We start from the raw sequence: 24,409 nt of genomic DNA on the forward strand, positions 1-24,409 counted from the left end.
CTCATTTATCTACTCTCTCTATATATTAGTCTCCTCCTTTGAGATGACCTAGATCTTAGTTCACCAATTTTGTTTAATGACTACTTACTTGTTCTAAAAAAAAAAAAAAAAAACAAACTTATCTATCTCCAACTTTTATATAAATGTAATATTCACAAATTATAATGATTTTATTAGTAAAAATACATTCTATTAATTTTTTTCATGAAGACCTATTATAACCTACATAGTATAAATATATTTTTATCACTTTAAATAAAAAGAATCACAACATTACAACTTCTTCAATTAGTAACAGAGATAATGCCAAATGTGCTGGAAAGCATGTAAAATCCATATTTGAATGTTGGAACAGAAAGGAAGAGAAAGTGGGCAGGTAGAGTCTGAGGTAGTACAGAGGAAAGGTAGAGAAGGGTCATAGCAGAGAGAAGACAGGGAGAAAGAGAGCCTTCCCAGAGGAAGTGCAAGCAGGGTGAATGCCTAGTCCTTGAATAAGCAAATGATGATTGGCTACAAGGGCCTCCTTAGACCATGCCCCTGCCCTCTTCTGGCTCCTTCTCACTGAGCAAACAAGAGAGACATTTGAATCTCTCTCAAAGAGACATTTGGAGACCAGGAGTCCTTTCCAACCAGAGACCAAGGCAGTGTCTTAATTTGATGGGAAAAGAAAAGGTCCCAATAAAAAGGTCCAGAATCCTTGAAGGAGGAGGGAATTCTCTTAAGTAGCAGAGAAGAGGAGAATTACTGAAGTGGATACTGAGAATTCCAAGATATCATTTTGCAGTTTCCCATTTTTGCCTAGAGGTAACCCTGCACACTTCTGTATGTCTCCTGATCACGAGAAGCTATTCGGTGGTGTTTTTGTTATGCTTGGTTGCTTCCATGCTGTTTCCCTCTTGAAAGGACCATGGTCTATTATAATTCATGTAAATTATGAAGCTTTTGAAATATTTTAAGGTATAAAGGCACATTATTTTCTGATTTATTAATCAAGATATTGAGCATCTGGTACATAGTCTCTTCTTTATGATTATTTAAATGGAAGTGAACTGAATAACTTCTTAAGGCTCAACATGAAATAAGTTTGAATAAATGGAAAGATCAATTTCTGAAGAGTTAGACTCCTGCTACTGACAGGTGATTATCTGAAAGCCTGGAAAGGGTTGTCATTGTTAACCTTTAATGTTCCTGGAATTGAGATCAGCAGTTCTTTGATGCCTTGATTTGGATTCCACCTTCTTCAGACTAGTAAAGGGCAGCATGGTGGAGTGCCTGGGATGCGGTATTTTCTTTTTTTGATTATGGAGATTTGAAGTTTGGACTCTGAAATATTCTGTCCCTCAGTACATCCCTGCTGTATTTTCTACAAGTGATGAATACCAAATGTCACTGATGCATTAGGATTCTACAGTCATTTTGATTTACTTTATACTTGATTGGGAGCAACTTTAATTAAATTCAATGTAATTTAATGGTTTCCACATGTACATTCTGTTTTCTGGGTTATAGAATCGCACAGCTGTATTTTTAGAAAGAGAACTGAGGGTGGTAAACTTTTGTTCAGCTTGTAACTGAGTTTCATTTATAAATTTTATATGTAAAGGGAAAATTATGCAAATAAGACATCCAAAACAATGGGTGTTCCAATGTGAAAGGAAAATACAGTTTGACCCTGAAACTAGGCTTAGTAGGTTGTAGTCATGTTAGAATAAGGGTAAATATTGTAATGCCAATAGACATTCTTTTGGACTCAGGCATGAGCCTACCAAAAATGTTTCATTTTTTGATTGCTTAGAATTAGGAGTAACTGGAAAACAACTGGTATAAACACTAATTCATTGAAAATAGCTGATGAGAATAGAAGAATTGAAATGGGTTGGAAGAGAAATAATAAGGCATGGGCAAGGGCCTGCTTTGAGATTAGCCCTCTTCCTTCTCTGATCCCTTGTTTGATGAGCGTTTTCCCATTAGGTTTTGGACAGAGACCTCATTTTTCTCCAACTCCTCTCAGGGTTTAAAGGTTCAGTTTCTTCCAGTGCCACTCCCACACTGTCTTGTATTTAGAAAAGACAGCATGGTAATCTGTTTTATTACTCCCTTGACTGATAGCATTTCTATTCATTCTTATTTAATCTTGTTGACAGGAATTTATTTTCTGAACATAATTATCACTGTAATTCTGAGGTTACCATTTTTTTCCCTTTAATTTCAAGAGCAGTGTTTCCTGTGAAAGGGCACATACTTCTCTTTTTTCAGTAAACATTTTTTTCTATCTGAAGTGTCTTTGGCAACTTGGTAAGTTGTTGCCATCAGTAGAATTATAAAGACAAAATGATGAATGAAACTACTGATACAAATTAGTTATATTTCAGAATTCAAATAAAAAACTCTAAGTTAACAAAGTCAGGCCCTTCTTATATACCTTTAGGGAATTATGCAATTCAATGCATTATGCAACTTTATCTCCCTCACAACTTTCATTTTCATGTGTCTGCAGGTTTATGTGGTTTCGGGGGATGAATATACATTGCTGTGTTTGTTTTCTGTTAAATATAAAAATTGACCTCATGATGCAGGGTGGGGGGAGGGAGGTGAGGAGGGAGAAAGAGAGAGAGAGATAAGAGGGAAGAAGAGGGAGGAGGGGGAGAGGGGAGACGTGGGGGGAGTTAGTTTTATATATCACAAGAATATATATATATATATACACGCACACGCGCACACACACACACATATATATTCATATATGTATTGCTTACTTAAAGAACAACTTTTGGCACTTGTATTTTCAGGAGACTTAGCTCTGGAATTTTACTACTTGAGATGGTCCAGGCTTGAGCAAAGCTCAGACTGAATACAGCGAGTGTGTCTAGATTGTGTCAGGATTGCTTTGCACAGTCTCATTCACCCATTTATACACTATTCATTCACTTATCCATTCATTCATCAAACAACAATGGAACACTTACTAAGTTCCCCAGGGAACAATGATCTAGTGGGAGGAAGCAGATAAGTTATACGGACAAGTCAGCGAATGCTATAATAGAATGAACAATATTCTGTGGCCATCCAGAAGAAGGAGAATCTTTCTTCTGCTGCTTTTACAGTGTCCCTGACAAGCTGCTTGCAGCCACAGAAGTAGATGAGGAAATAAAATGCCACACTGCTGTTTGCGTGTCGCCAGGCAGAATTGAGTTCCTAATCCCTGCTCTTTCACGTACTGGTTGTATGATCCTGGGAAAAGGGTTTTCAAGATTTAGTGCTCTGTCAATAAAATATGCTAAAAATGCTACCTCCCCCATCAATTGATGTAAAGCATAAATAGCGGAGCATGTGTGATAATACCGTCTCAGTGCTTGGTGCACAATCGATATCCATTGAGTTAATACAAGTAGAGTGTCATCACCAACAAAGTATCAGTTAAATAAATGAGACTTTTCATAGATTCACGTTCATCTATTCCAAATTTCTTCATCATAGATGTTTTGTAGAATATTATTTTACTTATCCATTTGGTATTCAGGTCAAAACAAAAAATGTTAAGACTTTTAAAGGACTACCTTTTTTTAAAGTTTGGAACTAAAAACTTAAAACAGGTTGTTTTTATAATTTCAGTCACAATCCCATTGCACTAATTTTATAATCTGTACATGAATTTGACCCAAATTAACCTAAAGTATCTGACTTTGTTAGGCTTATTTATAAGCATGGACATTTTGACAATGGTTCTCAGTCCTGTTCTGACAAATTTACCTTTTAGCTAAATTTAATGATCAGAAGATCAGTTAATGATTTGGGAAACACTATTAGCCAACCTGTGAGTTAAGTTTCTAAGATATTTTATATGTTTATGTAAATATATAAAAACTTTATTTATAAACTTTGTGTGTGTGTGTATGTGTATGTTTAAACAAAGTAAGTGATTTATAGATTTTTGGAGTAGATTTTAGCTTGATTCCTAAACCTTAGTAAATTAAAACAACTTGAATTTTTGTTTCTAATAACTTCTTCCAGGAAGCAAAGTTCATGGAAGACTTTTAGATCAGATCAACAGCTTTACAAATAATAGTCTAGAATGAAGCCTACATAACTAAACCAAACATATCATTCTAAAGCAGTGCTGTCCAACAAAAGTAGAATGTGAGCCACATATGTAATCTTAAAAGACAGTTGAAATTAATTTAAATAATCTAACCCATTATATCTAAAATATTATCAATTTAACATGTCATAAGGATAAAAATCAGTACTTCAGTTTTCAAATTTAAATTTTAAAATAAAATAAAACATTCAGTTCCTCAGTTTCACTAATCTTATTTCAAGTGTTCAGTAGCCACATAAGGCTAGTTAGTGGCTACTATAGTAGATAGCACATATCTGAAGTCTTCCTTTTATAGATCATTTTAATGGTTACTTATGATTTAAAATGATTAGAAAATTAAACTCAAGTATCAGAGAGGGACCTTTTATAAGGCTATAACATTATATGTTAACTTCTTTTGGAAAAAAGAAGCTTATTTTTCTTTTCAAGAACCTACATGTACAATGAGATAGGCAAACTTCCAAGGATTCTAGTGGTCTTTAGAGTCTACTCCTGGGTGACGTTGAGGGATGAGCATCCCGAGGTTCTCTTAGAGTAAATTTGAATGCAAGTCAAGTGGCTCAAAGATTGTTCTCCACTCAGTAACTGGACAAGATTTATCATTCTTGCCATTCCTAACAAGTATCTCTGAAGATGACTTAGCTGTTCTGATTTTTGGCCCACAGACAGATGACTTCTCCTAGCCCCTTGACACTAGGTGACATTGAGCAGAAAGCAATTCATCTCTCTATAGAGTTATTTACCACAGAACATTATTGCATACTTGGCCATTTAACAAATGCTGTGGAATGGATAACTTATATTGTGATTCCACTCAGGTGCACAATGTCAAGTGCAGGTGAGAAATTGTTTTTTGCTTAAGCTTCTGAAAATACAGTAGGAATCGAATACATTTTTGAGCAGTCCAGAATCTGGACTAGTGGGAGTCAATATTCATTACAGATATGTAGAGTTGGCTACAAGTAAAAATTATTCCTATCCAACATACTAAAGTTACCAATGTGCCCAGTAGCTATTTCCCACTTTCCTAGCCCACAAATGCTCACTCAGGGGCATTTGCTGCACACGGTAATCCCTCCAAATAACTGTTATGCCAAGGAAAATATGTTTCATTATTAAAGAATAGAGCAAATTAGAGTACATCTGAAGAGGGAGGAAGTACATCTGAATGGGAGAAAAGAGAACATTTTAAAGAGGGGAAGGCATATTATCTCAACCTTGGAAGGAAAATAATTCAATTTTACAAATATTTACTCAATAATTACTGTATGTCAGCAAATGCTATGAACTGAGTTCTCAAGGACTTAGCACACAGTTCCTGCCATCAAATAGCTTATAGAAAATGGCAGATTTTAGACATGCATACATCGGTAAGGAATGTTTGATGGTGGAGTTGCAGCAGAAGAAAGATTACTTGAATGAAAGTACTAAAGGAATTAAGATATGAAGCAAGGGGCATAATTAAAGAACAGGAAATAGCCTCAGATTAAAGGAAGCAATTTTTTTCTTCGAGTTTTATTGAGATATAATTGACATACATCACTGTATTAAGTTTAAGGTGTACAGCGTGATGACTTGACTTCCATACATCATGAAATGATTATCGCAATAAGTTTAGTAAGCAGTCATCATCCAATATAGATATAAAACCAAAGAAATAGAATAAAAATTTTTCCCTGTGACGAGAACTCTTAAAGTTTACTCTCTTAACCACCTTCATATATAACACACAGCAGTGTTCACTATATTTATCATGTAGTACGTTACATCCCCAGTACTTCTCTTACTTTTAACTGGAAGTTTGTACCTTTTGACTGCCTTCATCTAATTCCCCCTCCCCCTGCCTCTGGTAACCAAAATCTGATTTCTTTTTCTGTGAGTTTGTTTGTTTGTTTTTGAAGTATTATTGACCTATATAACACAGTTCCTGTTACACAACATATTAATTCAATATTTCTATACATTTCACAGTGATCACCAAGGTAAGTCTAATTACCAAGGAAGCAATTTTTGAAGAGGGAGCATCAGGAGATAGAAAGCCAGAATGATAATTTGATCCAACACAGTGGTTAGTGAAAGATTTTAACTAGGAACGTGATATAGACGGCTCTTTACTTCAGGAAATATAAAGTTTGGTGGTAGGAAGAGCAGATTAGATAGGAGGCTATACTTACAATAAAATTAATGATAAGAGTGAATTGTAGGAAGTAAAGAGGAAGGGAGGGGACAGATTCATGATGGGTGTAGAAGGAAAATGGTTTGACCACTGATTAGGTGAAGAAAGAGGGAGGAGTCAAAGATGACTCAGGTTTTGAACTGAACATCTAGGCAGATGCTACCATTAACAAAAATAGGGAAGATATGGTTGGGGAAAATACGGTGAGTTCCATAGTAGATGCACTGAATTGTAGACACCTGTAAAACGTCTAGGAGTAGATGTCTAACAAGCACTTGTAAATAGAAAATTTGAATTTGGGAGATAAGTACAGTCTGAGGATACAAGTATACAAGTTTTTGAGAACAGTATTATCTGTTAAGCTAGATCCTGTGAAAATGCACATAAGTAAAAGAGGATAGGAGATATTTACTGAAAAAATAGAAGGAACTGCTAACTCAATAAAATTTCTGGGAGTCGGTAACTGTTATCTTCTTGAAAGTTACTGCAGTGTCCAGCCCTCTACTATTAAGAAAGTGGCATAATATTTAATGGGTGTCTCAATTTTAGAAGTAATTTGTAACAGTTGGTGCTCAGTTCCAACTCATTGAATAAATGATGTTTAAAGGCTGTAAGTACTGCGTGGCATCCAGTGCAAGAAAAGATTCTTCAGGTGGTCCAGGCTAAAGTGTAAACAATTCTAGTGCTTGGTTCTTATGACCCTGATTAGATCTGTGGTGCTCAGGGTATCTGTATCAGAATCAGAGATTGTTTGGAGCCTAGGGAAAGCCCCAATAGGAGAATCAAGTAGAATCTTCAGAGTTTAGAGGTAAAACCTTATCCCTTTCATCAAGTAATTATTTTCTTTTTGAGAAAGAGCTCTTACTCACTGAGTTCTAGTGGACCATGGAACTACAAGGTCCCCCAGGATCCCAAGCTGCCCTGCTTTTTTATTTGATTGTCTTTTCTAGGCATGAGTTCCTTAAGGACAAGCTACTTTGGCTTATTCATCTTTGTGTGCCTAAATCCTTGCAGGGTGTTTAGCAGTTATTCATTGCTCAAAACATATTGGTTGAAAGTCCATTTCCTTGGCCCTGTAGTTATTGACATCTAAGAAAATAATCAGACATGAGAAAAAATATATAAAATACTATAATATATTATATATATTATAAATATAAGCATATTTATAATAGATTTGTATTTATTTATAACAGAGGAAAATTTGAAAGAGACTTAATATTTAACCATAGAGAAATGCCTGACTAAATTATGGGATGTAGACAGAATATCATACAATCATTAAAACCTGTGATTTTGAAGAACATTGATGACATGATAACATAAGTAGGAATATAGCTCTAAATTTAAAATATAATGTATAAAATGGTAATTACAGCATGCTCACAGTTTTATCTATCAATTCACATGTATTGGAAGGAAATAAGTGTGACAAGAATTCCTCTTAGGGTGAGGGCTATTTTTGTTTAGCAAGGTATATGGAACCTAATCGAGTAGAAAATAAAACACAGAGATCATGTGTTAGTAGTAATAATGAAGCATAGTGAAAAGAGTGACAGAGGGGGTGTATTTTATATAAGGTGGTCATGGAAGTCTTCTCTGATAAGTCACATTTGGGTAGAAACTTGGGTATAGGAGATGAAACAGTGTGTTTGTTTGCTGGTGGGAATGATCCAGTAAAGAGGGAATGTTTGACAATGGAGTGGGGAGAAGGGACAGCCATAGGAGCCATGTCCTTGATTAGGCCCAGGTGAGAAGTTAGCCTAAGCTGTGAGTGTAAATGATTCCTTCACCATGAAGGCAGGGCATGTGCCTGCTGTTGCTGGAGGTTAATTGGTATCGGTGCGGGAGTTTACGAAAGTTCTCTTCTGATTGCTTCTATCTTCTCAGTACAATAGAAGAAAAGTCATCAAATAAGAGTGAGAAGGGATAAGAAAAGAGGGAATGTATAAAATAGTCATGTATGAGAGTGGGAGTCAATCAATATTAGTTAAAAGGCATATAACAATTTCTATTATTTTCTGTATTTTTGGTGAATTTTTATTATTTTTTTCTTTTCCTGACTCTTTTAAGTTTAATTTATTTACTTATTTTTATTGAAATACAATTGATTTACAATGTCGTGTTAGTTTCAGGTGTACAGCAAAGTGATTCCATTATATATACATATTCATCTATTTTTTTCAGTTTCTTTTCCCTTATAGGTTATTACAAAATATTGAGTGTAGTTCCCTGGGCTATACAATAGATCCTTGTTGGTTATCTATTTTATATATAGTAGTGTGTATATGTTAATCCCAAACTCCTAATTTATCCCTCCCCCACCCCTTTCCCCTTTGGTAACCATAAGTTTGTTTTCTGTCTGTGGGTCTAGTTCTGTTTTGTATGTAAGTTCATTTGTATCATTTTTTTTAGATTCCACATATAAGTGATATCATATGATGCTTGTCTTTCTCTGTCTGACTTTATTCACTTAGTATGATAATCTCGAGTTCGATCCATGTCGCTGCAAATGGCATTATTTCATTCTTTTTTACAGTTAATATTCCATTGTATATACATACACACCATGTCTTCTTTATCCATTCATCTGTCGATGGACATTTAGGTTGCTTTCATGTTTTGGCTATTGTAAATAGTGGTGCAGTGAACATTGGGGTGCATGTATCTTTTTGAATTATGGTTTTCTTCGGATATGTGCCTAGGAACGGGATTGTAGGATCATATGGGTGAATTTTTAATTTATCCATAAATACACGTTTTTCTATCTCTGCATCATTTTATATCTTTTCCATCTCCATGTAACCAAAGTGGTTAATCCAGTGGCAAACTGACAGAAAATAAAAGTGAAGACAACCGCTCAGTTCTAGAGCTCCTACAGCAACTTGTAATAACTAAGGTATCTCTTTTCTGCTAATGAAATAATTGACTTTTTTCTCACTGCTCCTCAACAGGGTGGTGGCGATTGTCCAGAAATGAGTATTGGAGCTATAAAAATTGCCTTGGAAATTTCTCTTCCTGGTTCTTTCATCTATGTTTTCACTGATGCACGGTCCAAGGATTATCGGCTCACTCATGAGGTGCTGCAGCTTATCCAACAGAAACAGTCACAAGTGAGTAGGAATCAACTCCCCACCACTGAATTTTCCATCTGAACACAGCTGTAAGAAATACAAGAGATTGCCTCCCCTCCCTGACTATACTATGTGTGACAAATGCCAATAATTACAACTATTGATCCATATATATGGACTCCAATATGTATGCGTCATTTAATCTAAACATGTTAAATGGATATGTGATATTTGTATATAGCATATGAATGCCTTGTTTCATAATATGGAGAAGAAATGATTAGGGTTTAATTAAGATGCTTGTTACCATCTTATCCTTATAACTGACAAAAACATAGCCCTGACAGAAAAGGCCTGTATTTCAAATATCACCTCCTGTGTGGAATCTTGTCTGAGTCAGTTACTCATTGTATCAGTTAGCTATTGCTGCATAACAAGCTGTTCTCTCAATGGCTTAAAACAATAATCATTTATTTCTCACATGTTTGCAGGTTTCAGTTATGCTAGACTATGCTTGCTCACTTGTGTATCTGGGCATAGTTTGGGTTTGGCTTATCTAGGTGATCTCTGGGGTGACTTGGCTCTGCCTTGCAGGTTTCTCAGCCTCTTTCTGAGACCAGGAAGCTAGTTTAGGCATGTTCTTCTCATGACCAAGGCAGAAACACTAGAGAGCAAGTGGAAATACCCAAGGCCTCTTGAGTGCAGGCTTAGAACCAGTAGAATGCATATCTATATCTATATATCTTCCACTTGCCTGGTAGTATGTTAATACATAGTAAGTGCTCAATAAATATATATTGATTTCTGAGAACCCTTTAAACTATCTTCTTTTTTCAAAAATCATAGGTGGTATTTGTGCTCACTGGAGATTGTGATGACAGGGGCCATATTGGATATAGAGTCTATGAAGAAATTGCCTCTACAAGTTCTGGTCAAGTGTTCCATCTGGACAAAAAACAAGTTAATGAGGTCAGTTTAATAAAGTGGGTCTACTTTATTACCAGCTACCTTACCAACATCAGTTAGGCAAACCTAATTGTGTCACTTTTGATTTCAAAAACAAACAAAAAAAATTTTCCCCCATTCCCCACAGGTCAGTAAAGTCATTAAAACAATGTGGAGAAACATAGATTTATCTGGTATTTATCTCTAGACTGTATTATGCTATACTGATAAATTATTTAGATTTAAGCATATATTTATTTAAAATTCATTTAGTGGAACTTGAAAATTTTTGTAGTTGTTGTTTAGTAAGGTCAGTTTGTATTTCTGATGTACAGCTTGTGGATAACTGGTAAAATGAGGCTTGATTTGACTTTTACTTGACTCATTTTACATTTATTTACTGAAGTAGAATATAAAAATGAGTTATTAAGCCAAATTCTAATGAAGTTTGATCTCTAAGATTAAAAGTAAAAAACTATAACTCAGTAACTATATACTTATCTAAAAATTTTTATGATAATAAAATCTATAACTTATATGCTAAGAAAATCTTGGTACTTTCTAAAGAAGTGTTTGAGATATATTTAATTGTCATGATTATTTCTTTCTTTTTCTTACCTTGCCTTGACCTTACTTGTGATGATAAAATTTTGTTTACTTATTTATTTATTTATTTGGCTCCCACTTAAGTTTCTAGGAACATGCCAGAACAAAGATAAGATTTTACATGGGTATAATTCACATTTGATTTGATGTGGTCAGTGTATCAAAAAAATTCTATATTTTGTTTGTTTGTTTGTTTGTCATTACTGCAATTAGTATTATTTAAAATTTTTCTTAATGAACAATTTTTCAACTATTGATTGAAAGATAACAAGCATGATTGACTGTATATATATATATTCACAGATACTTAACACATACTCATGTACATATGTACTCATGTACATATATGTAGATGTATATTTGTGTGTGTATGTTTTCTTTTTTTCCTCTTTCTTTGTGATCTAATATGTGGTAAATATTTAAGTTTCTGATGTGGGCTAAAAATATGGGTTTCTCTTTGTAGGACAGGATTTTATATATATATGTATAAATATATATATACATATATATAAAACCTGGAGAGTATTATGCTTAGTACAGTAAGACAGAGAAAAACAAATACTGTATATTTTCACTTATATGTGGAATCTAAAAAAATAAAACAAACAGATGTAACAAAACAGAAACAGACTCACAGATACAGAGAACAAATTAGTGGTTACCAGAGGGGAATGGGTGGGGGAGAGGGGCAAAATAGATGAAGGGGTTTAAAAGGTACAAACAACTAAGTATAAAATAAATAAGTTTAAGGATGTAATGGACAGCACAGGGAATATAGTCAATATACAGGTTGTATGAATTTCATGACGTACTTCCTTGTCTTGAAAGAAATGGTTCAGTAGTCCTCTTATAACTAAAGAGTTCCTATTACATCATGGTGGAACTAATAGGGCATTGCAAATTTCTAGAATAAACATTTTAGCAAAAATATTTTTTATTAATATGTGATATACAAACCTGGGAGGTTACTCTAGTCCAAACGTTTTTTTTTTCTTGCAAGAAACAGCCTTAGAGCGATATATGGCTTGAGTCCATATTGTGTCCACTGTAGTGATCCAGAAATGCCTGGGCGGGTCTGACAACTACTCAACTGCTGAGCCCTTAGCAGTTATTTGAATAAACATCTGCATGAGAATTTGGGAGCCTGGGAAGAGAAGAGTTGGAGAAGAGTGCAGGACTATCTCAGGAACTGGGTTTCTTGTTGCATCCCATACACTGAGCTTGACCATGATGACCTCACACTGGCCAGAATGGACATCATCAAAAAATCTACAAACAATAAATGCTGGAGAGGGTGTGGAGAAAAGGGAACCCTCTGGCACGGGTGGTGGGAATGTAAATTGATACAACTACTATGGAGAACAGTATGGAGGTTCCTTAAAAAACTAAAAATAGAACTACCATCTGACCCAGCAATCCCCCTATTGGGCATGTACCCTGAGAAAACCGTAATTCAAAAAAGACACATGCACCCCAATGTTCATTGCAGCACTATTTACAATAGCCAGGACATGGAAGTAACCTAAATGTCCAACAATAGATAAATGGATAAAGAAGATGTGGTACATATATACAATGGAATATTACTCAGCCATAAAAAGGAACAAATTGGGTCATTTGTAGAGATGTGGATGGACCTAGAGAGTGTCATACAGAGTGAAGTAAGTCAGAAAGAGAAAAACAAATATCATACATTAACGCATATATGTGGAATCTAGAAAAATAGTACAGATGAACCTACTTGTAGGGCAGGAATAGAGATGTAGATGTAGAGAATGGACATGTGGACACGTGGGGGAAGGGGAGGGTGGGACGAATTGGAAGATTAGGTTTGACATAAATACACTACCATGTGTAGAATAGATAGCTAGTGGGAACCTGCTGTATGGCACAGGGAGCTCGGCTCAGTGCTCTGTGATGACCTAGAAGGGTGGGATGGTGGGTCGGATGGAGGTCCAAGAGGAAGGGGATATAGGTATACATATAGCTGATTCACTTCATTGTACAGCAGAAACTAACACAGCATTGTAAAGCAATTTTACTCCAATTAAAAAAAAAAAAAGAAAGAAAGGCCACTATTTGGAGTTGCTTTTTAACCTGGAATTTTGTAAGACTCTGGGGTACAGTCAATATCATCAGCACAAAGTAGGGCATAAGTGAGGAAAAGCAACATTCTCTCTTGCATCAATGGGGATCCCATCCGCTTAGGGGGTTGTGAGGCTTTTGGGAGAAGTGGCAGTGGTGTTCAGTGTAGACAGATGGGGCATTGCTGCCAGCAGAGGATACCATGCCCAGTGGGCAGGGTGGTTCTCAGCAGAAGGTACTAGAGAAGAGGTGAGAAGAGACATGGCCGTGGTCAGCACCTAGAGCATTTGAAAGAACAGTTGCTTGAACCTGCTGTGAGCAGTCAGGCATAACTTGGAAATTCTCAAAACAAATGGGTAAACTTTTAGGGAGAACCATAGGACTTTTTTAGGAGTTGGGCCATAGAGCTAGAATATAAGCTCGTCTGTCCCATAAATGTAACTCTATATTCATATACTCAGAGAAAATTGATTTATGCAAAATTGAAAATACTGTTGTCGGGACTTCCCTGGTAGTCCAGTGGTTAAGAATCTGCCTGCCAATGCAGGGTACACGGGTTCGAGCCCTGGTTCGGGCAGTTCCCACATGCTGCGGAGCAATTAAACCCGTGTGCCACACCTACTGAAGCCCGCACACCTAGAGCCCGTGCTTTGCAACAAGAGAAGCCACCGCAATGAGAAGCCCGTGCACCGCAATGAAGAGTAGCCCCTGCTCACCGCAACTAGAGAAAGCGCGCGCACAGCAACAAAGACCCAATGCAGCCAAAAATAAAAAAATAAATAATAAAAATTAATTAATTAAAAAGAAAAACACAGAAGCAGTATTGTAACAAATTCAATAAAGACTTGAAAAAGAAAATGGTCCACATCAAAAAAAAAAAATCTTTAAACAAAAAAAGAAAAGAAAATACTGTTGTCTTAAATGGAGAATATGAGTCCTACAGAGATACAGGCTTACTTATTAAACAAATGGGGTAATGCATATTTTTTATAGTCCTAATAATTCTGACAATTACCAAATAATTTATAGGAACAATTTAAAAAATTTGGTGTGAATTACAGAAAATTTTAAAGATATAGATATATAACATAAATTTAACCCACTGTAATCTTAATAGTGTTTTTCTCCCAGATCATCAACTGATATTTTGATCTTTAACTTTAGCTAGGCAGAAAAGGACTAGCAAAAAGCATTGCTAAAATCGTCCGTTTTTATAAGCTGGAGTTTGATGCCAACAGGGATGGGCTTTAATTCATATGTCAACCGTAGCATTTCCAATCCCCCTTCCAGGTTGTTCAGGAAAGGTCATCTCATGTACTTTGTGCCACTGAGATGCAGGGAAATTTAGCTAAGGGTGTCTTGGAAAAGTTGTCTTCTAGATATTGTCCTGCATGGATGTGAATTCCAGATCTGGTACAGGCATCTTCATACAAGTCTGAGGATGAAACAAATATGAGGGGGAGTAAAGAGCTAAGAAAATCCAGAGCCTTTGGCTTAAGTCAACACTCAGACCATCCTACCTCTAAGCCTCTGAATCAGGGAAGTGATCTTTTTGTTTAAGCCAGTTAGAGTTGAGTATTAAGTTACCTAAAGATAAATGTATTCTAACTGATAAGAATTCTGTATTTCTTTGTGACATGGTCTCTATAAGTCCCAGTTTCCTTGTTTGTAAAATGAGGATAATAGAATTATACACTTCAGGAAGTTGTTATGAGGTTAAATGAGATAATGCATGTAAAATGTTCTACACAGGTCTGATACAGGGTAAGTGCCCAATAAATGTTAACTAGTATTGTTATAATCCTCATAATGTTGTTATTTTGCTTTCAAAGTGGGGAAATTGTGCCATTGTGTTTGTTAGAAACCAGGTGGCTAGTTGTCAGTTGCTGGGAAATAAATTTGAGTGGGAGAGTCCAGGAAAAGGCTGGAGAGATGGTTCTTTTTTGATGTGTGTGCAAAAAGATACTGTGAGGGGTTACTGGAATTGTATGAGCCAATATGTTCTTTAAAGCCACCAAAGTAAAAGCTTTTGTTAACAAAAAGCAGAGTGACAGTGTTAAAATTGGATTTGCAAAATTTTTAGCATATAATTTAGCCATTTTTCTTTCCTCATTGTTCCAGATTCTCCTATTATATAAATATTTTAAACTCTAGAGAATATAGTTGCTTTAGTGATAACTGCACATTTAATAGATTTAAGAACTGCAGTGAAGCCATGCCCGTACTGAGTCCTTTCATTTTACTAGAGCGATTTTTCATCTACTGTTTCTAAAGGAATCTGTAGAGTATTATGCTTTACTCTCTTAACCTAGTTCATCAATTTCCTAACCTAGTGGGATATATTTTGTATCTACTCTCTCTTGAGATAACTTGTAGTTTTTTTCTTTCTTCCTGTTCTTTTTTAAAAGAAGATCTAGGTATCTTTCATCTTTTTTTAACATAAAAGAGAAACCAAAGTAAAGAAATCATTTGGCTGAACATCAGGGGCATATAAATCATTGTATGGTATTACAGTTTGGAAATACAAGTTAAGACACATCTAAAGGATGTACTTAAACATTTCACCTTTGAAGATGAAAAGGAACTAAACAGTCTAACTCTTTCATTTCTTTGTAAACGGGGTGATTGTCAATGATCTAATTAATGCTTCCTAGGTTTAAGCAGAGTCCAAGTTTGAAATCTCAAAGTTACCCACAGATGTTATATTCTTGTGTCCAAGAACCTAACACAAAAAAATCCATTATCAAATGGATAATTCACTTGTTCTGAGTTTCCCCATCCTTTCTCTCCACCTCTCCCAACTCACGTCTTCAAACATCTCCCCTTCCAATCCCCCCCAAAAAAACCTCTCCCTGGACATCCCAGACTTGTGGATTGGTTTTATTTCCCACTTCTAAGTAATGCTGGCTAGCTGGCTATGTTATATCAGAAGGAAATTTTATCAAATAAAGAAATAATTGTTAGGAAATTTATATTTTTTGAAGGAGGTCAATGATGATATTTAGAAGTCCCATGAGAATGTATCTTAATGACTACTCTGTCATATAACTTGCAGGTCTTTGGTGTAGGATGTTTTAGTTCCAGCGTTACTTTTTTTTTTTTTTTAAGTTGTATAGTTTGACATTTTACATTTATTTATTTATTTTTGGCTGTTTTTGGGTCTTCGTTTCTGTGCGAGGGCTTTCTCTAGTTGCGGCAGGTGGGGGCCACTCTTCATTGCGGTGCGCGGGCCTCTCACCATCGCGGCCTCTCTTGTTGCAGAGCACGGGCTCCAGACGCGCAGGCTCAGTAATTGTGGCTCACGGGCCTAGTTGCTCTGCGGCATGTGGGATCCTCCCAGACCAGGGCGCGAACCCGTGTCCCCTGCATTGGCAGGCAGATTCTCAACCACTGCGCCACCAGGGAAGCCCCAGCGTTCCTTTTTAACACCCAGTGCTTTCTTCTGAGTGGTTCCCTGTGCTACTCTGTTTGGCACCGGCATACTCCTCTCGACTGTCATTCTCTGTTAGATGTGAAAGACTCCCACGACTCTTTCCTTTCTTTGGTGATTGCCCTGTGATTAAGAAAATAATACCAGATCAGAATGATTGTGTGCTTGTTATGGCCATTCAATAAGAGTTGAATTTTATTTCACTTCATTTCATTTCATTTCACTTAATCCTTACCACAGCCTATAAGGAAGACACCATGATCATCACCTTCTTTTCACAGATGAGGGAAATGAAGCATAGGGAGGCAAAGCATCTTGCTCAGGGTTAAACTGCTGCTAGCTGCTAAGTGTCTGAACATAGGGGACGTATGCATGCTTTCTCCTGAGACTGCACCCTTAACCACTGTGAGTCCTGCCTCTGATTTCGTCTTTTGTTTTCATCAGAGGATGCAGTTTTAACAATAAAGTGACACATCAGAGATTCCATCCTCATTCATTTGTTCAGCAGATGTTTGTCTACTTGACGCTAGCTACCACACTAAACACCATGGGAAAGCAAAGACCAACAAGATGCTGTCCTGATTTTCAAGGAGCCTAGAGGAGGAAAGGGGATGTAATTACACTACAGGGCGATAATAGCTGATGGAGACCACCCCAACTCCTTAACCAGCCAGAGACTTCACTCAAGAAGGGCCGTGGGTCTCTTTGAAGACCAGGGCACACACTCTGTTCCTCAGGGTCCTAACTGCTGCCTTGGCCAATGGAGTGAACAGGGGGCATCTAATGCCAGATTCTCTGGATTTGAATCTTAGCTCCACCACTTACTAGATTCATGACCCTTAGTTATCTACCTCCTCTGTGCTTCAATTTCTTCATTGATAGATAGGATACATATAATACCAACCACATAAGATTAAGCAAATAGGGAAATTTCAGTAGTACCCAGCACATAATAAGCCTTTGAAAACATTTTATGTTTATTTTTTAATATTTTTTTTCAAATAGCAAAACTGCAAACCCCATTCCCCCCTGTCCTTTCTATCTCTTAACAATAGACTTGGGCATCTGATCTAAATTTACTACCCTCTACCTTATAAGGGGCTGGAAAGGCACTGAAATGCTGTCTACTTTTCTTTGAATATGTGGCAGGGTGGTAAAAGTCCAGGACATTAGGAATCTCCATTCTAAGTTCTCCTCCCTCCTAGGCAAGACTGTTCCAACCGCTGCTAAAGTCAACATGCTCTGGGAGTTTACCATCAATTTTCCTACAACAGCAAGGAGAGAGGGGAGGTCATCCCAGAATTTTTCTCTAAGAATGATTAAAGAAGCAGGATATCAGTAATCATCTGGGTAGAAAACAGATGGCTCACTCAACAGGGGCAAAAGAGAGTTTACTGAATAGCAGATTACCAAGGTGTGGGTAGGCCTAAGGGCAGCCAACAGGGAATGGTGAAGCACTAAGAGTCCAGCAACAATAGAGGAGAGAGCTTGGACCAGCACCCAGGGAGATCAAGGCTAAGGACCTCTGATAGGCAAACTGCAGCCCTGGAGGATGGAACCAGGGGAATAAATACTCAACTTCTCTTTCTTTATCCCTTTCATTTCACCCAATCTAACTGGAAGCTGGGCCACTGATCTCGGGTGACCTCAGCCTGAAGCGATTTGAAGCAGGATGTCGGTTCCCGGCCGGAGATTGAAGTCAGGCCGCGGCAGTGGGAGAGCTGAATCCTAGCCACTAGACCAGTGACCAGTGACCAGTGACAAGGCCGTGGCCCGTACAGCTTTGCAGAAAATGAATTTCCACAAAGAAACGGAAAGCAGTGAAACAAGTAAAGTGTTTATTAGGAGGGAAAAGAATACCTGTGGATAGACGCACAGGCGGACTCAGAGAAAGAGTCGCGCCCTCTTGGTAGTTTGAATCACTTATATGGGGCATTTCTTCCAGGTTTCCTTTGGCCAATCATCTTGCTTTGTCTGGTTCTGAGTCCGTATTTGGTTAATCTCTGGGTCCTCCCATGCGTGCGCGCGCATCTCTTAGCCAAGGTGGATTCTAGCGAAGAGGCCTATGAGTTGGTTGACATCACTCCCTTTTTGACCTCCAAGGAGCCTCTCTGCACATGTATAGTCGGGAAGGTTTCCTTGACCTCGAGAATGAGAAATATGTGATCTCTGTGGGCAGGGCTCAGCTCCTCCTCCTCTTCATCTTGGAGTATCTGTCCTCAGGGAACAAGCTGCTCAGCCTGGGGCCCGTCTGTCTCCTGCCTCAAGACCAAGGAGCCCCTAGTGAGGCGGTCCATAAAGATCAGCATCCCTGGACACAGAGCCTAATGGAGAAGGGCAGAGAACGGATCTGGAGGGACAAAATGAAAGTATCCAGCACAAGCAGTATTGTGCAGTAAAGACTCCAGGCTCTGGGACCATGGCTCATATCCCAGCCATGTGACATTAGATAAGTTACATAGTTTTTCTGTCTCAGTTTCCTCATCTGAAAATGGGGAGAATGACAGTACCTACCTCATAAGGTTATTGTATTTAGAACATACCAATCAATATTAAATGCTTTTATTTAGTGATACATGTTAGTCAAAACATTCCACCAACATTTGTATAATTTTTCCTAAAACAAGGCAATATATATTTACTGTCCATCTGTGTTGAGATGGCCAAAGGCAGCATGCTGTGATGGGGCCTTAGAATCAGGGAGATCTGGGTTGGAATGACTTCTCTGTCTTTAAATAGTTGGACAACTTTATGTAACTTTATATAACGTCTCTGAGACTGTTTCTTCATGTGAAAAATGGCATACTAATTAGCTCACAGGATTGTTCTGAAGCTTAAATAAAATAAGGAATATGTATAATAAGCTGAATAGAGTCTCAGGAAAATGGAAGTCAGCGAGCCTGGAGGTCCTCTGATGCCAGAGAGGACCTATGGTTTTGCTTTGATTGTAGGTCCTGGATGACCTTATTCTGTGGAGGGCTCAGTGAGCCCCACATTTACAAATAAATACCTAAGGGAGAATGGACTCAGAACTACTAAAGACTAAGATTCTCAAACATTTACAATTTCCCTGTATTTGTCATGTTTTCTTATTTTCACATTGCAGTAAAGCCATTTAAAGGTAAAGGGTTTAACTCCTTATTTTGGGAATAATAATAACATTGATTATAGTCATAATAATATAGGTCATCCTTATAGAGTGTTTATTTTATTGCAGGCACTATGCTGAGTGCATTCCTTTAATCATCACAGACATATGGGCAATAGATAATGTTTTGAACAATAAATTATGTTATTTTTTGTTTGTTTTTCCCTAAACAAATGGAAACAAAGTACCCATGGCTTCATTTACCCATATCAGTGACCTATAAAACACTAGTAATAATAATAACATGATAAGCACTCTACAAGAAGCCCCCCGAGGAGAATAAATCCCACTCCCCTGGGAGCCTTCCTGGAGTCAGCATGTGTAGCTGCAGCTACTGAGAGAGGAGAGGAAAGTAGGCAGAGTCCCTGGGTGTCCTGCATGGTAAGATGAGGGCTGATTGGCTGGGAGTGGTATCCTGGAGCTGAGAAATAGGTCCATGGAGTTCTTCTAGAGGAAGACAGAGCAGATGATCATCTTTCTGTCTGTAACATGAATTGAGACTCTAAGATAAAGAAAACATCTTTATTTTTTCCCACTAAGGAATTTCCAATGGGAAGGGAAGAGTTGAACTCACTAGATATTTCAGAGGAAGTAACTAAAACTGAGGAAAATGAAATGACAATCTTGCAACTGATCGGTGCAAAATACCAACAACCTGGCAACAAAAAGCCTCATTGATTAGAGATTACTGGATGTATTTCTCTTGCTAGTTTCACGCTCCTTTTCATAGGGGTCAGTATTGATATTAGAAAAACTGTATGGAGGCTGATGTTAACACCGCATACATACCCTGTTCACTTGTAGGCAACTTTGTGAAATAAAAGCAAGCCTAAGTCGGTTTTGATTGTCAGCGTAGCAATATCGATAAAAAATAAAATCTGTAGAATTGTATTGATCGATTTCTAAAAAATCAAGTACTAATTACCTTAATACCAGTGAGAATAGAGTAGCGTGTACCAATTTAAAAGCAGCTGTGACTCTGTCCATTCCCACAGCTTCATGGAAATTAAATGCAGTGCATCTCCCCCCGCCAAAAAAAAAAAAAAGAAAAACTGTAAGCTTTGCTGGAGTGTGAATTCAGCACAGCCGCTTCCTGCAATGTTGGCTAAAGGCTACTTGTGACTAGAATTCAGACCAAGAGTTTTCTGTATATGGGCTTATCGATGAGACTCTGAAACTCAGGGTTTTGAACAGTCAGTGCTCTGAAATGAGGTTTCGGCCATTTTGTTTTCCTCTATTTCAAGTGTCACTCCGCACATTATTTCAAAAACATAACCTTATTGCTGACCTTGACAATAAGTAGAAATGGGTATTTCCTCTGAAATTTGAAAATGTATCAGAGACAATTATAACATCTAGAAAGCTTCAGGAAATGTATGAAAACAAGGCATAAGTGTTTCCACTTATCCCTTCTTTGAATTCACCTAATCAAATGTTGCAAATGAAGTGGAGAGCTCAGACCTCATACTTTAAAATAATACAGATGTCTCTACATCCACAAAAATACCAAAAAAGGAATACGTACCTTAGTTCCAGTGGAATGATTTCTTCCTCTATTAATTACTGTGCTAAGATTGACATGTCATGAGTGTGTGCTGGGAACTAATGCTCCTGTAGTTATCACTCCAGGGCACCTGGGAGTGCTTTATAGGTCACCAATATGGTTAAATGAAGCCATGTGTACTTTATGGTTCCATTTGTTTAGAAAAAAACAAAACATAACATAATTTATGGTTTAAAAAACTATTTATTGCTCATAGACCTCTGAGAAAGTGAACAGTTTTTCAAAATGACATTTAAAGTATACATAGTACATAATATTCCTTGCAAGTGAAAAAAAAAAGGATGACTGTTCTCAATAGAATCTTATTTAGACAAAATATACTGAGTCAAATAGAGCCCTTCTGCAATGTGAAATAGTGGGGAATAGGGAGTGTTTAAAAGGATACACTCTGTAAAAAACTGGGAATTCCATCTTTCATTTCATGGTTTCATGTACATAGTGGCTCTGGGAACTATTTGAAGTACTAGTTGCAAACTGTGGCAGTACATTCTATAAGGGCCGTGGGAGTCATATCCACAAAACAAAACTCACTGCCTATGAAATGTGAGTTTCAGTATGAAAGTGTTCCAAAGACAGTCATGATATTTGACCCCTGGTATTACTTGTCTACAAAACTCAGAAAACAGAATGGATACAACTCACTAAAGCGTCTTTCTAAAATACCAAAAAAGCAAAGAGAAAGGAGAAACGAAGCTTATATAAATGCCTGAAAAAATATTTCTTCTCTCTTTTTTTTTTTTTTTTTTAAATAAATTTATTTATTTATTTATGGCTGCGTTGGGTCTTCGTTGGCTGTGCACGGGCTTTCTTTAGTTGCGGTGAGCGGGGGCTACTCTTTGTTGTGGTGCGCGGGCTTCTCATTTTCGTGGCTTCTCTTGCTGCAGAGCACGGGCTCTAGGTGTGCAGGCTTCAGTAGTTGTGGCACGTGGGATCAGTAGTTGTGGCTTGAGGGCTCTAGAGCTCAGGCTCAGTCGTTGTGGTGCACGGGCTTAGTTGCTCCGTGGCATGTGGGATCTTCCCGGTCCAGGACTCTAACCCGTGTCCCTTGAATTGGCAGGGGGACTCCTAACCACCGCGCCACCAGGAAGCCCTGAAAAAATATTTCTTAAAGAAAAAAAAAGAAATGTTATTTAAGAGCAAATGTTAGCCAGTAGGTTACATGCATTCAACAGGACCAAAATAAATAGAAAAAGAAATAAACCTGTTTACTTAGCTGACTCTGTTTTGATTAGAAGCTGAAATAAAATATTAATTTTGACTATGAGATGTCAGTTTTAACTGAATCAATTAATTACTTGTATAGCTAACTCTGGATTTGCAAGAGTCTTAACTATCAAAAAGTTACAGTGTCAGACTCAACGTCTTTGAAAAATTTATTCAGATCTGCACTGACTTGAAAGAAATGATCTTTTATCTCCATTTAGAAGGCTTGGTCTTTATTTTTACTGGAGTTGTGATGGAAACTAAAGGTTTGAGTTGAGAAAAAAAATGTCCCAAATGCTTGATATTTAAAAGTGAAATAACTAATTAGCCTTTGAAGTCATTGACCATGATCTCTTGAAGAGTTCCTGCTGGGAACCACAAAGGAACACAAGAAAACATGAAGAAAATCTGCAGTGTTGAAGCAAATAAAATTCTATTGAGGCATTTTCAGAGAGCCTCAACAATTTGGATGTTTCCTTTCATATTTTATCTACTTAAATTTTAAAGGTTCATTTTAAAGTTTTTTGTTTAGAGAAGGCATATGTCTGTGGTAAAATAGTAGGCATGATTTCTCTCTCTCTCTCTACAAACACACACCAGAGTATATCTGATCTTATATTAATTCAGAAAGAACAAGAGAATTAACACATTTAAGAGGTTATATACCTATTGTTTCCAAAAATATTGTGTATTGTAAAGTTTTTATATCGTTGTGAAGAAAGCAATTACAGAACAACAAAGATTTACTGTATAGCACAGGGAACTATATTCAATATCTTGTAATAACTTATAATGGAAAAGAATCTGAAAAAGAATATATATATATATTTATATTTATATATATGTTTATATATATAACTGAATCACTATGTTGTATACCTGAAATAACACATTATGAATCAACCATAGTTCAATTAAAAAAATTAATGGATAAAAAAGAAAGCAATTATCATTTAATCATCCAATCTAGGAATTATTAAAGGCAGCAAGTTTTTTTTTTTTGGTGAAAATTGAGTGAAATCATGTATCCAGATTATTTTGAAAAGGACCTAGTCTTGAATCTTGGGAAGAAGAATTTTGGAATCTTAGTCCTTTCTTTCCTAAAAGGCTTCTGAATGTGTAGGCCAAGTGCTCCATCTGATCAAGAAATCTGTGTGTCCAGGATACCAAAAGTCAGTCTTTTGTTTATCATAGAAGGGGGGAAATAAAAAGGTCTGGGTACTACATATTTTGTCCAGATCAAGAGATACCTACTGCTAGTATTTTCCTTTAATAATAATAATTTAATAATTTGGCCCAAGGTAATTGACTGTTGCTAATCTCTAGACATAGAAGAGTTTATATAATCTTCTAATTTTCTTTTTTTAATTACCTATCCAGAAGTCCTGTTATGTAATTACTATTGATCTGAAAGAAAAAAGTTGTAACTTGTGGACTAAACGGATTAGATAAATATTATTTTACAGTTGTAAGAAAAGACTTGGTTAGTACCTTTGGCAGAAATAATTGTATCAATTAAAAGTGGCTTAATACCTCTGGAGGAAACATATGAATTTGTTTCTTTCTTTTTTTTTAAATAAATTTATTTATTTTATTTATTTACTTTTGGCTGCATTGGGTCTTCGTTGCTGTGCGCAGGCTTTCTCTAGTTGTGGCGAGCCGGGTCTACTCTTTGTTGTGGTGCACAGGCTTCTTATTGTGGTGGCTTCTCTTGTTGCGGAGCATGGGCTCTAGGCACACAGGCTTCAGTAGTTGTGGTGCATGGGCTCAGTAGTTGTGGCTCGTGGGCTCTAGAGCGCAGGCTCAGTAGTTGTGGCACACGGGCTTAGTTGCTCTGTGGCATGTGGGATCTTCCCGGACCAGGGCTCAAACCCATGTCCCCTGCATTGACAGGCAGATTCTTAACCACTGCGCCAGCAGGGAAGTCCCTGAATTTGTTTCTTTGAAAGGCAGTTTAAAGGATTTCCTGTACAAAGAATAAAGAAAACTCATGATTTTACTTCTAATATTTCTATTTAATAATAAACCAACAGACAACTTTGAAATCAGTAGGCTTATTTAGTGAAGTGGTAAGCAGTT

At 37.0% G+C, this 24,409-nt stretch overlaps 1 protein-coding gene across 5 annotated transcripts in view; it reads left to right on the top strand.

Moving 5' to 3' along the window:
- The window catches only part of HMCN1 (hemicentin 1), a 530,431-nt gene that overhangs the window by 117,564 nt on the left and 388,458 nt on the right, over nucleotides 1–24,409 (top strand). For all 5 annotated transcript variants that reach the window (XR_009008571.1, XM_007166971.2, XM_057547914.1 and 2 more), the window contains exons 3-4: nucleotides 9,230–9,388; nucleotides 10,196–10,318. Coding sequence is in view for 4 of the 5 variants with exons in the window: in XM_007166971.2 (XP_007167033.2) it covers nucleotides 9,230–9,388; nucleotides 10,196–10,318 (282 nt within the window). In the remaining variant the exon portion in view is untranslated. The remainder of the gene's footprint in view (nucleotides 1–9,229; nucleotides 9,389–10,195; nucleotides 10,319–24,409) is intronic.

Source organism: Balaenoptera acutorostrata, chromosome 1 (assembly GCF_949987535.1).
Source record: "Balaenoptera acutorostrata chromosome 1, mBalAcu1.1, whole genome shotgun sequence".
In the NCBI taxonomy this organism is placed as follows: domain Eukaryota; kingdom Metazoa; phylum Chordata; class Mammalia; order Artiodactyla; family Balaenopteridae; genus Balaenoptera; species Balaenoptera acutorostrata.